General features: G+C 34.7%; 2 protein-coding genes across 2 annotated transcripts; one reads left to right on the top strand and one right to left on the bottom strand.

Annotated features, from left to right (window-relative positions):
- Positions 1–3,109: 3,109 nt before the first annotated feature.
- LOC143609960 (glucosamine inositolphosphorylceramide transferase 1-like) lies at positions 3,110–9,095 on the top strand. The gene is made up of 4 exons (XM_077084568.1): positions 3,110–3,695; positions 3,785–3,907; positions 6,346–6,513; positions 7,226–9,095. Exons 1-4 carry the CDS (start codon positions 3,414–3,416, stop codon positions 8,909–8,911), a joined length of 2,259 nt encoding a protein of 752 aa, XP_076940683.1. The 5' UTR covers positions 3,110–3,413; the 3' UTR covers positions 8,912–9,095.
- A 2,829-nt stretch (positions 9,096–11,924) lies between these two features.
- LOC143609958 (uncharacterized) lies at positions 11,925–13,862 on the bottom strand. The gene is made up of 2 exons (XM_077084567.1): positions 13,483–13,862; positions 11,925–13,204 (listed from the first exon to the last, which is right to left on the bottom strand). The coding sequence occupies exons 1-2, from the start codon at positions 13,825–13,827 to the stop codon at positions 12,077–12,079; spliced, it is 1,473 nt and encodes a 490-aa protein (XP_076940682.1). The 5' UTR covers positions 13,828–13,862; the 3' UTR covers positions 11,925–12,076.
- Positions 13,863–14,637: the final 775 nt, after the last annotated feature.

The following is a 14,637-nucleotide window of genomic DNA, read 5'->3' as shown; positions in this document are numbered from 1 at the left end:
CTGGTGGTGGTGGTGGTGGTGGTGGGAGGGGGGGGGGTCAAAAGATTTTGGAAGTAGGATGATAATCCCTAATGCTTTTTTCTCACACACGATCTTGTCGTACATTAATTAGACCGCTACTAAAACCCTCACGTGGTAAGTGTGCAAGTGCGTGAGACGTTTTCAGCTTCTCTCTTTATAAATACGACCTAATAAAACCAAGTATATAAATCTCATTCCATTTAGACTCATTCAACATACAATTCATTATACTTCTAATTTATATACATCAATACTTTTCATTTTGAAAGGCCAATTTTATTTAAACCAAAGGAATGACCACTTACAAGATAAAAATAACCCAAAAACAAACAAAAGCAAAAACAAATATAAGAAACAAAATCAAAACATACATCTAATTAAATTGGAAAATTCACGAAGTTGAACCGGTTCTGATTTTCCCACTCTAAGCACGTTCTTTTGCTTCTTTGCTTCACCCACATGAAGGATGCCGATTTGATGTCTTTCACCAACTTTGATAATACAAATGGAATATTATCAAAAATACAATCGTTTCTAGATAGCCATATCATCCAACAAGCTATCACCGATATAGATTGCACCGCAAGACACAACTCCTTGTTCTTTATGTTCTTATATGGATATTCAAGAATTTTTTCCACCGAATCGAAATGAACCCGGATAGGTAATTTTACCCAATCATGTATTATTGACCATATCACCTTAATAACCTTGCAATTCACAAACAAATGTTTGGACGTTTCAATACCGCTACCAGAAAATACACAATTCAAATCTTCCAAAACTATGCCTCTCAAAGATAACGCATCTCTAGTCGCAATACAGTCTAATAACAATCTCCATATAAAACAGTTTATCTTAATGGGAATCCACTTGAGCCAAAAAGTAAAGTTTTGAACCTGATAATCCACATTGTCAAGTTCCCAAAGAAGCGAACTCACCAAAAAGTCCGAATACTTGCCATCCGACCCTTGCCATAACCAACAATTAGGATTTAAAGACACAACAACTGACGATATAAAATTAACACAAATATGATATTCCAATTGTAGTTGAGCAAAATTTGGCCTTCTTCTCCATCTCCATTTTCAAGTAAAACCGTTATCACTTCGATCATAACAATCAATAACTAGTACATCCTTCTTCTTCTTTTTTTTTCTGAAGTAAATAGTGAAGGAAAAAGATTTTTTAAAGGAAGTTCTCCTGCCTAACAATCAATCCAAAAAAGTGCTTTGTCTCCTTTTCCGATACGGGTTTTAATCTCACCAAAGTATTGCTTCTTTCCTTTTCCATACTATGCTCTTCATTATACTTGCACAATTTATTTTTTCTTGTTCTTTGCATACACTTTCTTAGGAATGGATTCTTCGGCTCCTTAGCACACTAATATTATCAACGACGTCTATCCTGCACCAATCTTCTCAACTTGTCACAAGATGGTCACCACAAGCTCTTTGACTATTAAAACAATTTGTTTCTCAATGCATTACTAATAAAAAGATTAAATCGAAGTTTAAATGATCTTGAAATGTCCGATAAACAGTTCATTACTCCATTGTGAGCTAAAATTTAGTAGCCACATTCATGTTTCGAAAATGAGAGGATATATTGAAATTAAATCTATACCCTTACATAGAAGACATGCTATTCTAGCTTCGGTTAAATGATAAATAGTTTGTCTTTAAAAGTCTTTTAAAGACCATGGTTCACTATAGAAGGACTATGAAACTTCTAGGGGGTGTACTTGTGTGAATTCTGAACCCAAACACTATTAATATATTCAAAATCACCCAAAGAAACCCAAAGAAACCCAAAGAAATCAAAAGCCCGAATTAAATGCTAGACACCATAACAACGTGTATCTCGGAATATTAGAGAATGTTAACTTTTGCAGAGAAAATGACAAGTTAAATTACTATTTTTTTTCAATAAAGAAAAAGGCAACAAAGCTTTATTGTTTTGTTTTTATATATTTAAACATGGGAAGTATTGATTATTAACTTATTATAGACATGATTCCCTTCTCTTTTACATTATAATCTAATCTTCTATTTTTAAAAAATATTTCTAATTTCAGCAGTATCCTTTTTTTTAACTTGACTATTAAGAACCAACTATTAAGAGTGGTGATAAATATGCATTAGAAGTGTGTTGGGTTACGGATCTCTTGATACGTGTTTAAAAAAACAAGTTATAGATGATCAAACTATTTAATATGAAGAACGGATACAAAGAAATGATAAAGATACAATAAAATAGAAAGTGATTACTTTTTAAGCTTGTAATTAGTTTACCAATTGACATAAATTAAGTTACTTTTAGATAATTTGATCGTGTAAATTGTCATGTCCGTTAACCTGTTACCCGCAAACTAAACATTTTTGTCTAACTCCAAAAAAATCACACATATAATTAAACGTGTGATACAAACCCAATAATCGCATTAAAATGTTATGTCACATTCCATTTAACATAGTATTACAGATTTTAAGAATCTTAAGATTAGTTTATAACCCACTTTAAATTGGAAATTATTATTTACATTTACATTATATATTCTATTCAATCAATCAACAAAATAACAAATATTTTAATTCAATTACTATTTTTCATCTTCTCTCGTTGTCACACTTTAAAACCAATTATTGAAACCTCAAATAATTCTTTCATTTCAATTGAAATCAATAAAAATAATTTGTAAATAATAATAATAAAATATTCTGTCATTTTCAAAGTGGTGTACTGATTGAAAACCTGATTTCTTCAATGAAGAGCTTCAAAAACAACACCGGGGGCTCAATGAATAAAAATGAGATCTTTGTGATCTCAGTTCGATTATAAGATCGTCCAAGTTTTACTACTAGTGAGTCTTCGGACATGTAAAGTTTCCCTAAAACTAGAGACATTGTACAGCTAGACTAGACCAGATGAGAGTAACCTTTTATCATTCGGTCATCATGTACAAATATCATGTACAAAGTACCAGAATAATTATATTCAAGATTAAAAAAGGAGTTATATTATATAAATATTCTATAATCTAAATGCAAAAGATGAAACTAGTCAGAAACTTTTTCTCTATATTTTTTCAAGCTCGTCTCAAATTCAAACCCAGACTCCCTCGTCAACAAAGACACGCCAGCAGCCACGTTTCCACCACCCCTATAACTATTACACCCACTCCTTCCTCTCTCACACTTTCTTTCAGACACAAAAACACAAACACACAACCACCCTTAAAACCTTAATCCTTAAAATCCTGTTCCAGTTTCAGTTTATCCCAACTACCAAAAACCTTAATTCACACAAAACATGTTTTTTTCCGCCTCTTAACCAATTAATTAAATTCCGTCACCTTTTTTTTTCTTTCAAAAACTAATTTTCCGGCGAAAATGGTTTCCGGCCAAACGGTTACCGGCGGACCTACCGAGAAAACCCACCGGTCTAGGTGGTGGCGCGTGCACGACAATAATAATATAGGCGCGTCGTCCACTATCTCATTTTTGTTTGTCTCGTTTATGGTGTTCAGTTCAGTTGGGTTTTTGTACACGTACATGATGTACACGAGCCCTAGTTACGGATACGGGTCGGGTTGTCGACCCGACAGTGAGGGTTCATGGGCGATCGGTGTGTTTTATGGAGACTCGCCGTTTACGCTTAAACCTATTGAAGCGGTGAGTAGGGTTTTGTAGTTTGATTAATTAAATTATGAAGTTAATTAATTACTAATTAATTTTTGGTTTTGAATTTGGTTAATTTGTAGATGAATGTTTGGGAGAATACAAGCGCCGCATGGCCCGTGGCTAACCCGGTTGTGACGTGCGGGTCGGTTACGGATTCCGGGTTTCCGAGTAACTTTGTTGCCGACCCATTTCTTTATGTGAAGGTTAGTTTTGTACTAATTTGAACATCGAAATTGTTTTTTATTTTTATTTATATATATTTTTTAATTAGTTGGCTTTGATTATTACGAGGATGAATGATTTTAAAGAATTGTTTTTTTATTTTTAATTAGTTTTGTTGTTTTTACATTTTTGTTTGGATTTTATATATGTAATTCTGTTAATTAATAATTTCAAGTAATTTTCTACAAATTTGATATTTGAAATTGATTTTTTAATTTATTTATTATAGACGGCTTTAATTTTACGAGGATGAATGAGCTGTAAAGAATTTTAAAATTTTGTTTTTGTGAATTAATTATTGGGTTTTAAATTTTTGTTTGGATTTTATATTTGTAATTCTACTAAGTTATTGTTTCATGTTCTTTTCTACAAATTTGATGTTTTAAATTGTTTTTTAATTTATTTATTATAGACGGCTTTAATTTTACGAGGATGAATGAGCTGTATAGAATTTTAATTTTTTGTTTTTGTGAATTAATTATTGGTTTTTTACAATATTTTTTTGATTTTATATGTGTAATTCTACTAAGTAATTGTTTCATGCTCTTTTCTACAAATTTGATGTTTGAAATTGTTTTTTTAATTTATTTATTATAGACGGCTTTAATTTTACGAGGATGAATGAGCTGTAAAGAATTTTAATTTTTTGTTTTTGTGAATTAATTATTGGGTTTTTACATTTTTTGTTTGGATTTTATATTTGTAACTTATATAATTGTAGTGTCTTTTTGTACAAATTTGACCTTCGAAAATGCTTTTTCTTAAAAAAAATATTTATGAGGCTTTAATTTTTAGGATGAATGTTTTTTAAGAATTTGGTTTTGTTTGAATTAATTCTTGGGTTTTTACATTTTTGTATGGATTTGTTATTTTTAACTTTAATAATTGTTTTATGTTCCGTTGTACAAATTTGATCCTTGAATAGGGTTTTTTCATTTTTTTATTTTTGTTATTTATTTATTTATATATTTTATTAGACGGCTTTAATATTACGAGGATGAATGAGCTTTAAAGGAGTTTGGGTTTCGGTTGTTTGAATTAATTTTGTACTGGTGTGATGGAGATGATACTTGTGATAAGTTTGACATCATTTGCCGACTAAAATTCTTGTATTTTACATTTTTGTTTGGATTTTATATTTGTAAATATAATGCTTGTTTTCATCGTAATAATCCATTTTACCATGACAACTATTTCGATTTCTTATATGTTTTTGGTGTGTTCGTACAACTAGAAAAACATGAAGGTTGGAGAATTCGTCATTGATTTAAAATATATATACTATTGAAAGGATGAAATGATTTTATTTCCTAAGAAAGTAGCTTTTATTTAAAATATATACTATTAGAAGGATGAAATGATTTTATTTCCTAAAAAAATAGCTTTTTGAATATTTTTGTCATCTAAAGTTTGTCATATTCTCTTTAAACTTGAAATACCGGATGTTTTTAAGTTATTTAAAAATAATTCTTTATTACAACATATGAGGTTAAATTTGCTATCAATTTACCGGGTAAGCCAGACTTTCTTTGTTATAAAAAGAATGTTTAAAGGAGATAAATGAAAACAAAATTAAGTTGTGTGATTTGATTATTGATTTAACGGGTGAGAAAAAGAAAAAGATGTAACCGGGCCCGATTATATAACCATTTTATACTTTATAATTAATTAAAGTAAAGACTAAAATCGCATCTACAATTGTTTTAAGTAGGTTTTTAATTCTCGATAAAGAAAAAGATGTATCCGGGCCCATTTATATAACCCAATTTATTCTTCATAATTAAATGTACACCTACAATTGTTTATGTATGTTTTTTATTCTCTACTTGCTTTTAGTTGCGTATTTATTTTTACTTAATTACTTATATAATTGTTTTCATAAATAATGTTGATCGGGTATTAAGTAAGAAAGGTTCACTCGGGTGAGTAAGTCCTTGACACTATAATCAGTATGACAGTTCACCTCCCGTTTAAACAAAATTCACTATGGTATTGGAGTAGTTCTTGACTTCTTGTCACTCTTAAATTGTTTTTGTATTCATTAATAAATGTTAATCGAGTATTTTATATGGATCCTTTTGTTTTCATTAATAAATGTTGATCGAGTATTTTATGATCACTAATTTTCTTTATGTGTCATTGTAGATAAGCGATACTTATTATGGAAAATGAAATGAAAATGAGATAAATAACAAAATTTGCTTAATATATAGTTAAAATAAATAAATAAATACAAAGATGTATATTTCATGATCTCTTTCCCAATAGTCAACTATTTACTTTTCCAAGTCTTTTGTTGACAAGATCAAAAGAATGTTCTTTTTCCGTGGAATTTAAGTTGGTTTCTTTTCGTCCAAGAAAAATATGTTAACTACAAAAAATAAATCTTTAGTTTGACCGTCGACTTATTCTGTTACAGGGTCACGTTTTGTACTTATTCTTCGAGACCAAGAATTCGATCACCATGCAAGGAGATATTGGGGTTGCTAGAAGCATAGACAATGGGGCGTCATGGGAACAACTGGGAGTTGTATTGGACGAAGAATGGCATCTTTCGTATCCATACGTGTTTGACTACAACGGTCAAGTATGATCTTAAAACCATTAATTCAGGGTGTTCGTGGTTTAGTTTGACCGGTTTTGACAAAAAAAAAACTGAATCTTAAACGATAAAAATGAACCTTCCCGTCTTAACGGATTGATAGTTTGAATCGTTACTTTTATTAAAAGTTTAAATTGAAAAAACGGTAAAGAATATAATAAGTTAATTACAAATATATACATTATTTTTTGGAAATGAGAAAAATAAATAGAAAAGGCTAAACGGTTCAGTTTGCTGATTTTAACTTTTTATGTTTTTTTAAAAACCTACTTTGTATTAATTAATTTTTTTTATTAATATAATATAAAATACATACATATTTTTAGGAAATGAAGAAAATAAGTAAAAGATATCTAAACAGTTCTGTTTGGTTGGTTTACTTTTTCTAAAAAACGTAAATCTTTTTACAACAATTAAAACGTTAGATGAATATAATACATAATTTCATATTTCAAAAGTGAAATCTTTATATTAATAAAAATGGCTGATTGTCCGGTTCAGTTTACACGGCCGGTTTCAAGTTTCATAATAAGCATAAACTACAACATGCTGAACCGGCCGACTTGCTTCAGTTTATGTAGTTTGGTTGCTTTTAGCAGACTTATGTTATGTACTTTAATATTTATGATCACTCTTTAAAAATATAAGACATTTTTTTGTTTTGTTTACAGACTTATGTTATGCACTTTGTTTTCAGATATACATGATGCCCGAAGGAAGTAAAAAGGGTGATCTTCGTCTTTACCGAGCCATCGAGTTCCCGCTAAGATGGAAACTCGAAAAAGTCATCTTGAAACGGCCTCTTATCGATTCTGTTATCGTCAAATACGAATCAAAATACTGGCTTTTCGGTTCGGATCACAGCCGAATAAGTACCCAAAAAAATGGGGAGCTCGAAATCTGGTACAGCAACACGCCCTTCGGTCCATATAAACAACACAAAAAAAACCCGGTTTACAATACTGACAAACAAGCCGGGGCTCGAAACGGAGGCCGGCCCTTTTTCTACAATGGACACATGTACCGGTTAGGTCAAGACGATGGCGAAACGTACGGGAAGCGCGTTCGTGTGTTCAGAATCGATGTTCTTACCCCTCATAGTTACAAAGAAACCGAAGTTGATTTAGGATTTGTCAAACCGACAAAAGGTAAAAACGCATGGAACGGTGCTCGGTCCCATCATTTAGACGTGCAACGGTTAAATTCGGGTCAATGGATCGCGGTTTCAGACGGGGACAGGACCCCGTCTGGTGACATGACGAGACGCTGCATTGTCGGGTGGTTGTTGATTTTAGCCGCGGGTTCACTTGTTATAATATTGGGCATGTTGCTTGGGTTCGTGCGGTGCATTATCCCATTAAGTTGGTGTCCGGATAGTATAAAGAAACGAAGCGACTCGTTTTTGGTTTGGGAGCGGTCGAGCATGTTGGCGTCTCGGTTAAGACATTGGTTAAGCAAGTTGAATCGTGTTAGCTCAGTTCTTCGGTGCAAGATGAACCCGAAAACGAGCCTGGGTCGGTTTGCATTTGTGGTCATATTAATCACTTCCATCGTGTTATTGTGTGTTGGGATCGGGTACATAAACGGTGGAAGCGGGGCCCACGAGTCGTATGCGGTTAACCACCATTACTCTCAGTTTACAATGCTAGCGATGACATACGATGCGCGTTTATGGAACTTAAAATGGTACGTAAAGCATTACTCGCAATGCCCCTCGGTTCGTGAAATCGTGGTGGTGTGGAACAAAGGGACCCCACCGGACCCAGCCGAGTTCGACTCGGCGGTCCCGGTGAGAATTCGTGTGGAGAAAATTAACTCATTAAACAACCGGTTCAAACTCGACCCGATGATAAAAACCCGAGCTGTCCTCGAGCTGGACGATGACATTATTATGAGTTGCGATTACATTGAACGCGGGTTCAAAGTATGGCGGGAGAATCCTGATCGACTAGTCGGGTTTTACCCGCGGTTGGTCAACGGGCTTGGCCCATTGGAGTACCGAGGCGAGAAACATGCTCGGAAGTTCAGTGGGTATAACATGATATTAACCGGGGCGGCTTTTATTGATCATCAAGCTGCGTTCGAGCGTTATTGGAGTGATGAGGCCGCGGCAGGGCGGGCGGTCGTGGACAAGGTTTTCAACTGTGAAGATGTTTTGATGAATTTCTTGTATGCGAATGCGACGTCATCGAGTTCGGTCGAGTATGTTAAACCGGTTTGGGCTCTTGATACTTCGAAATTCTCAGGGGTCGCGATAAGTGAAAACACACAAGCGCATTATCGGGTGCGAAGCGGTTGCTTGGATAAGTTCACCGTGGTGTACGGCGGCATATCGGACCGGTTGGTGGAGTTTAGCCGGCGGAAGGATGGTTGGGATCAATAGCACCAAATGCACATTTAGGATGGTTGGGATCAATAGCACCAAATATACATTTGGGTTTTGTTTTAGAAGTGTGGTTTATTTTATTTATTAAAAATTTAAAAGTGAATGGTTTTGTGTGAGGTTGGTTGTGTGTTTAGGTGGAAAGTGAAGTTTGTACATAATATACCTTTGAACATAAAAGGAGGCTTTATTTTTGGGTGGTTAACTTTAGGATTGGCGCTTAATTAGGATTTAAAAGTTTTTGAAAAAGGTTTAACAAAGTGCATCACTTCTGGAACATTTTGTTTTCAAAAATGAATTAAAGTATTTTAAGAAACATAACTACATAAGTATTAACGATGCAATTGTTGGCATTATTGGAAATTCAAACTGTATGTTAGGTTAAATACCTAAATGAATAATAGGATATTGGGTCCCAGCCCACATATGCATCTAAAAATATTGGGTACGTGGTAGAGATGACATATGTGATATATGTTAACAAAAGATCCACAATGGTTCTTTTGAGGTTGTTTAGTGTGGATGTTAGTTGCTTAGGTTGTCAGTTTAGGTGGAAAATGAAGTTTGTACATGCATACCTTTGAAGATCATAAGGAAACTTTATTTTTGGGTTGTTAAATTTGAGGATTCTCCCTCATTTTAGATCTAAAAACTTAAAAAAGTTTTTATTTAAAAAAACAATATAGAAATATTTTAATAAAACATAAGTTTTAACGACGCAATTGTTGGAATTATTGGAATTTCAAACAACATGCTAGGCTTGCTAGCTCACACCAACAATAAGATCGGGCCCCATCCACATGCATTTAAAAATATTGGGTGTAAAAGTAACGTTTTCTAAGAGAAATCAAGTAACATTTTGTATAAATAAGCAAGTTATTTCCTGCTGCTCGCATATTGCTACCAATGGACATCAGTAACTCGATTGCTGTTGAGCTGTTGTAACGAAGCAGAGAAAATTAGAATAGCCCATGCACAAGGGTGTGACACACAAATAAAAAAGAAGTAACAAAAAGGTTATAAGCGATTTAGAATATAAAATAAAAGAAATTAAATTGTTATTATAGACTTCTTATACTTTTTTATCATTATGAACCGTCTCATGTTGGCATCAATTTAAAAGTTACAATAGATGATACAAGAGATACATTAGTATATAGATGGGCATAAAAGCCACCGACCTGGTATACCTTACCCGTTGGTACACCTGTGGTTCCACCTCTACCTGGACAACCCAGAATCGACCCGGCCAAACCCCGACAAAAACCTGGCAAAACCAATCAAATCCTTGTAAAAATCCCAACCACACTCGCAAACGGTTCCTACCTGACCCAGTTCTTGACTCTTTTGACCAAACCCAGAACCGGATCCTAAAAGAACCCAATTTGCCCACCTCTTCCTTAGTAGTAGTAACCAAGGAAAACCTTTTATATGGGACTGGAGACAAGGTCCGGCCCAATTTTATGGATTCATTTGTGTTGCATGAAATGGAATATTGGGCCATAAACATGCCTGGTACAATATACATACATCATACATGAGCCAGTTGGACAATTCTCCCACTGTTGGATCATCCAAATAATGCTATTGAAGATTTGGGGCTACACGCATACGTGCAGTTGGTCCATGGGTCCTTGCTTGCTCTAGACCCAAACATGATCAATATACATCGGATATAGCCTTTAGAGGTTAGCCAGTGTTTGGTTTTGTTTGGCGTCTAGCCTGTTTAGAATGATGTGTTATGTTTAAGACATTATCCGGTTGAGAAAATCATTGTAAGGGCATAAACGATCTTCACAATCGGGGTACCTTTGAACTTACTAATTTTTTTATTTGAGTTTAGGTTCAATAACTCTATAGCTGATCGCCTGATCCATTCGTGTTTTTTAACACCCATGGCACTATTGTTAATTATCTTATTGTCTATGTTGATGACATAGTGCTCACCGACACAACAATGAATACCTCAAACACCTTTACATGCTCACTTGCAAAGAGAAAGATACTCTATCAAAGGCCTTGGGGAGTTATCAGTTCCTTGGCTTGGAAGTTATCCCTACATCAGAAGGCTTATTTCTATCTCAACATAGTCATATACAAGACCTTCTAGTACAGTTTAAAATAGATGGCGCTATAGACCATCATCTCTGAAAATACTTGGCGTTTACACGTCCAGATGTCTCATTTGCCATCAACAACTTGTCAAAATATATGCGCATGTCCCAACTCAAAATCATTGGTAAGCACTAAAATTTGTACTTCGATATCTAAAGTGAAAAATTCACTAACACTGTGGTTTATTTCTTAAACGAAATTCTTATCTTGAGCTGTTGACACTCTAGGACTCCGAATGGGGTGGCACAGGGTCGATCCACAACGGCCCATATCCTTCACCTTGGCTCACATATCGTATTGTGGAGGTCTAGTCGTCAAAAGTCTGTTTCTCAAGCCTCCACGGAAGTGAAGTACAAGGCGCCGGCAGCCAAACTGGTTTGGGTTCAAAATCCTTTGCTAAAATTAGGCGTTCCCATGATTAATACAGCAAAGCTCTTTTTTTTTTTAATTTTTTTTTATTTGTGACAACAGTGGGGCGACCTATCTGTGTGCTAATCCCATATATCATTTGCTGATGAAACGCGTGGCACTAAGTTATCATTTGGTCTTGGAACGAGTAGCTAATGGTTTGCTTCAAGTTTTTCACATTAATTAGGATCAGCTAGCTATGTATTTACCAAACCGCTTTCTAGACGGTCATTATGCAAAATTTGATCCAAGATGAAGTATCCAATAGATCTGCCATTTTGAGAGGGCATATTAGTTAAGGATTGCATCACATAAACTCCATGCATGATTCTTTCCAATTATTTACTGTCAAGGTTCTTGTATCTCATAATTAGTTACCTTATTCTCTCCTCTATATATATGTACCATATATATGTTCAATAGAATCACTACTTTTCAACTAATTATATTAATCAAGATTCATTTTCAACAACGATGTATATTATCATTAATTCTAAGATATATGTGCAACGAACATGGCAAAATTAAGGAGGATGAAGTGACTATATAATGACTGATAATGTACAATTCACACACAAAACAAAAATACACGGCTACACTCATTACTTGTTTTAACATCTTGATTCTAAGCTAATTGAACTTTCAAATTGGAACATATGTATCTTCTAATAATCTAGCATTTATCTCTTCTCCTCCATCCGAAATCTCTACGTCACTGTCGTTCATGCCCGAATCAGACTCAACCACATTTTTTCTTGATGATTCTAAAGTAACATCTCTTCTGCTACTTTCACTACTATCCGATGATAATGATGAGTCGCTGCTTTCGGCATTATTCAATTTCTCACCTTTCGATCTTGACTTGTTAATTGATTCGTATGGCTTACTACTACTCTGATCGTCTTCTCTTAATTCATGAGTTTTCTTGCCCAAACTCATATCCACCTTTTCGTTATTTTTCGATGATCTCCGATCAACCCTTTTCTTGCTTGAATTAGAATGTAAACGTGTTGAGCTCGAATTGTTCTTTGATGTGAAGGAATTACTACTATATTGATCATCTCCAAACACACCATGACTTTTCTTGCTCAAACCAACATCATCCCTTTCTTTATATTTAGACGATTTCCTGCTCGCACTTTTCTTTCTCGAACTAGAACTTGAATGTTTCTTTAAGCTTGTGTTGTTTCCTTTCGAAGAATTCCTACTAACACTTCCTTTATCTGATCCTAATGTAACTTTTCTTTTAATACTTGGCTTTGATTTTGTTCTATAGCTTGTTTCTTCCGGATTGGTTTCATCTTCCCAATAATCATCTTCATTATATAAACTTTCGGACGATGAAGTGCCGCCTTTATCATCATAACTAGTCTTGTTATTATTTGTTCTGATGTGAGGTTGTTCATCCTCATCTTCCGAGTCACTATAAATATAATCATCTGAATCTTCATTTGATGATGATGAACATGATTGATTTTGTCGATCATGATCAATATTCGTTGAGGCGGTAGCATGATCACGTTGTGGTTGTGGTTGTGGTTGCGGTTGTGGTTGTGGTTGTGGTTGTGGTTGTGGTGTTGGTTGAGCCACTGTGAGGAAGCTAAGAGCGGCCACAACATCCGAGATCATGGGTCTCACAGATGGGTCTTCTTGTACACACATTGCAGCCACCCCAACTGCTTGATTTAAGCTTTTATCTGGAAATGATCCTTTCAATAGTGGATCTGCCATTTCGGGAAACCTTTTCGGCTCTTTGAAATAGGGTTGTGCCTGTTACAACCAACGAATGATAATGTTATGTCAAGTGTATATTACTAGAAGAAAGTAAATGTAAACAAATGTTCATGACAAGTTCATGAAATATATTTTTTATTATGGCTTAAGCATTGCAAAATTATTCCAAATATGAGTTTCTTGGGAAATTTCATACTTTATTCTCACATATATGTTATGCTATACTGCGAGAAAAAATACTATACAATTCGCACAATCAATGTGTATTTTCACACGCTAATGATTTTAGACATAAAAAGGTCCATGAGCATTACCCATTTGGTAAGATTTTGTTCGTCTACAGGAAGATTTGTGTCTAGTGGTTTTCTTCCGGAAATGAGCTCAAGTAGAACAACTCCAAAGCCATAAACGTCGGATTTTGGTGTGAGTTCACCATTTTGTTCATATTCTGGAGCACATCCAACTGTATGCACCATCCTTTGTTGCATAGTATTACCCGTGTCTATTTCAAGCCTTACAAGCCCAAAATCTGTGAGCTTTGGCTCCAAGTTTTCATCCAGTAAAACGTTCGTTGATGTGAAATTGCGGTAAAGAATGGGTGGATTCCTGTTCTCGTGTAAATACTCAAGAGCTTGTGCAGCTCCTGAGGCTATTTTCATCCTTGTGATCCAGTCTAATGGCTCTCTCTCTCTGGTGAAACCTCTGTCATTGAAATAAAACACTAGTTCAATTATCGTAATGGGAATGTATTATAGACATGCATCAAACATAACCAGAAAAGTTCCATTTAAAAGGTCGTGTCTTGTACCTAATGGAAATCTTGGTGGTAATACGGTGTCCCCCCAACCAAGTGGTTGGCTAAGTGTAAGTGTGGTAATTTTTGGAGTAGAGCAGGGAGGATTTTTTTTTAAACATAGTTTTTGGTGTTCGATGATGGCCGATTTGTGGGTAAGACCAAACCTAGTGGGGCGGTGTGGTATGAAAAAAAGTCTCAAAACGCTAGCGAACACTGCCCTCCTGGCGTTTTGGGTTGGGCGTTTGTACAAAACGCTGGTGGGGGAGAAGGTTTGGTGGTGGGAGTAATGATTGAAGGGTTTTTTACTACTTAACCACTTTTTACAAAAGCCTCATTGTTAACTGTGTGTCACGTGTCGCAAAATGTTGAAGGATGGGGCTTTACCACTACACATGGCCTAAATTATTATTATTAATATTATTTTTTATTATTTTTTTTGGGGTGGGGGGGGGGGCGCGGTTGGTGTTCGTTAAGCGACATTTAAGGAAGCAGTGTCCTACATAACGACTTCCGTGAATAGGATTTGCAGATCTTAGTTTTCTGTTTACAATTCCTAACGCTAGCTGGTTAAAAAAATACATTATTGTAACTTTTTATACTATTTAATGATATCCATCTGCACAACATCCTATTAGGTGAAATCTTATAATCCGTATATTGTTTTTGTAATTAG

Source organism: Bidens hawaiensis, unplaced genomic scaffold, assembly GCF_021521415.1.
Source record: "Bidens hawaiensis isolate Kalapana, Puna unplaced genomic scaffold, B.hawaiensis_p1.1 tig00021860_1, whole genome shotgun sequence".
Lineage (NCBI taxonomy): Eukaryota > Viridiplantae > Streptophyta > Magnoliopsida > Asterales > Asteraceae > Bidens > Bidens hawaiensis.
Note: the sequence above shows the minus strand (reverse complement) of the source record. Positions and strands in the feature narration are given on the sequence as shown.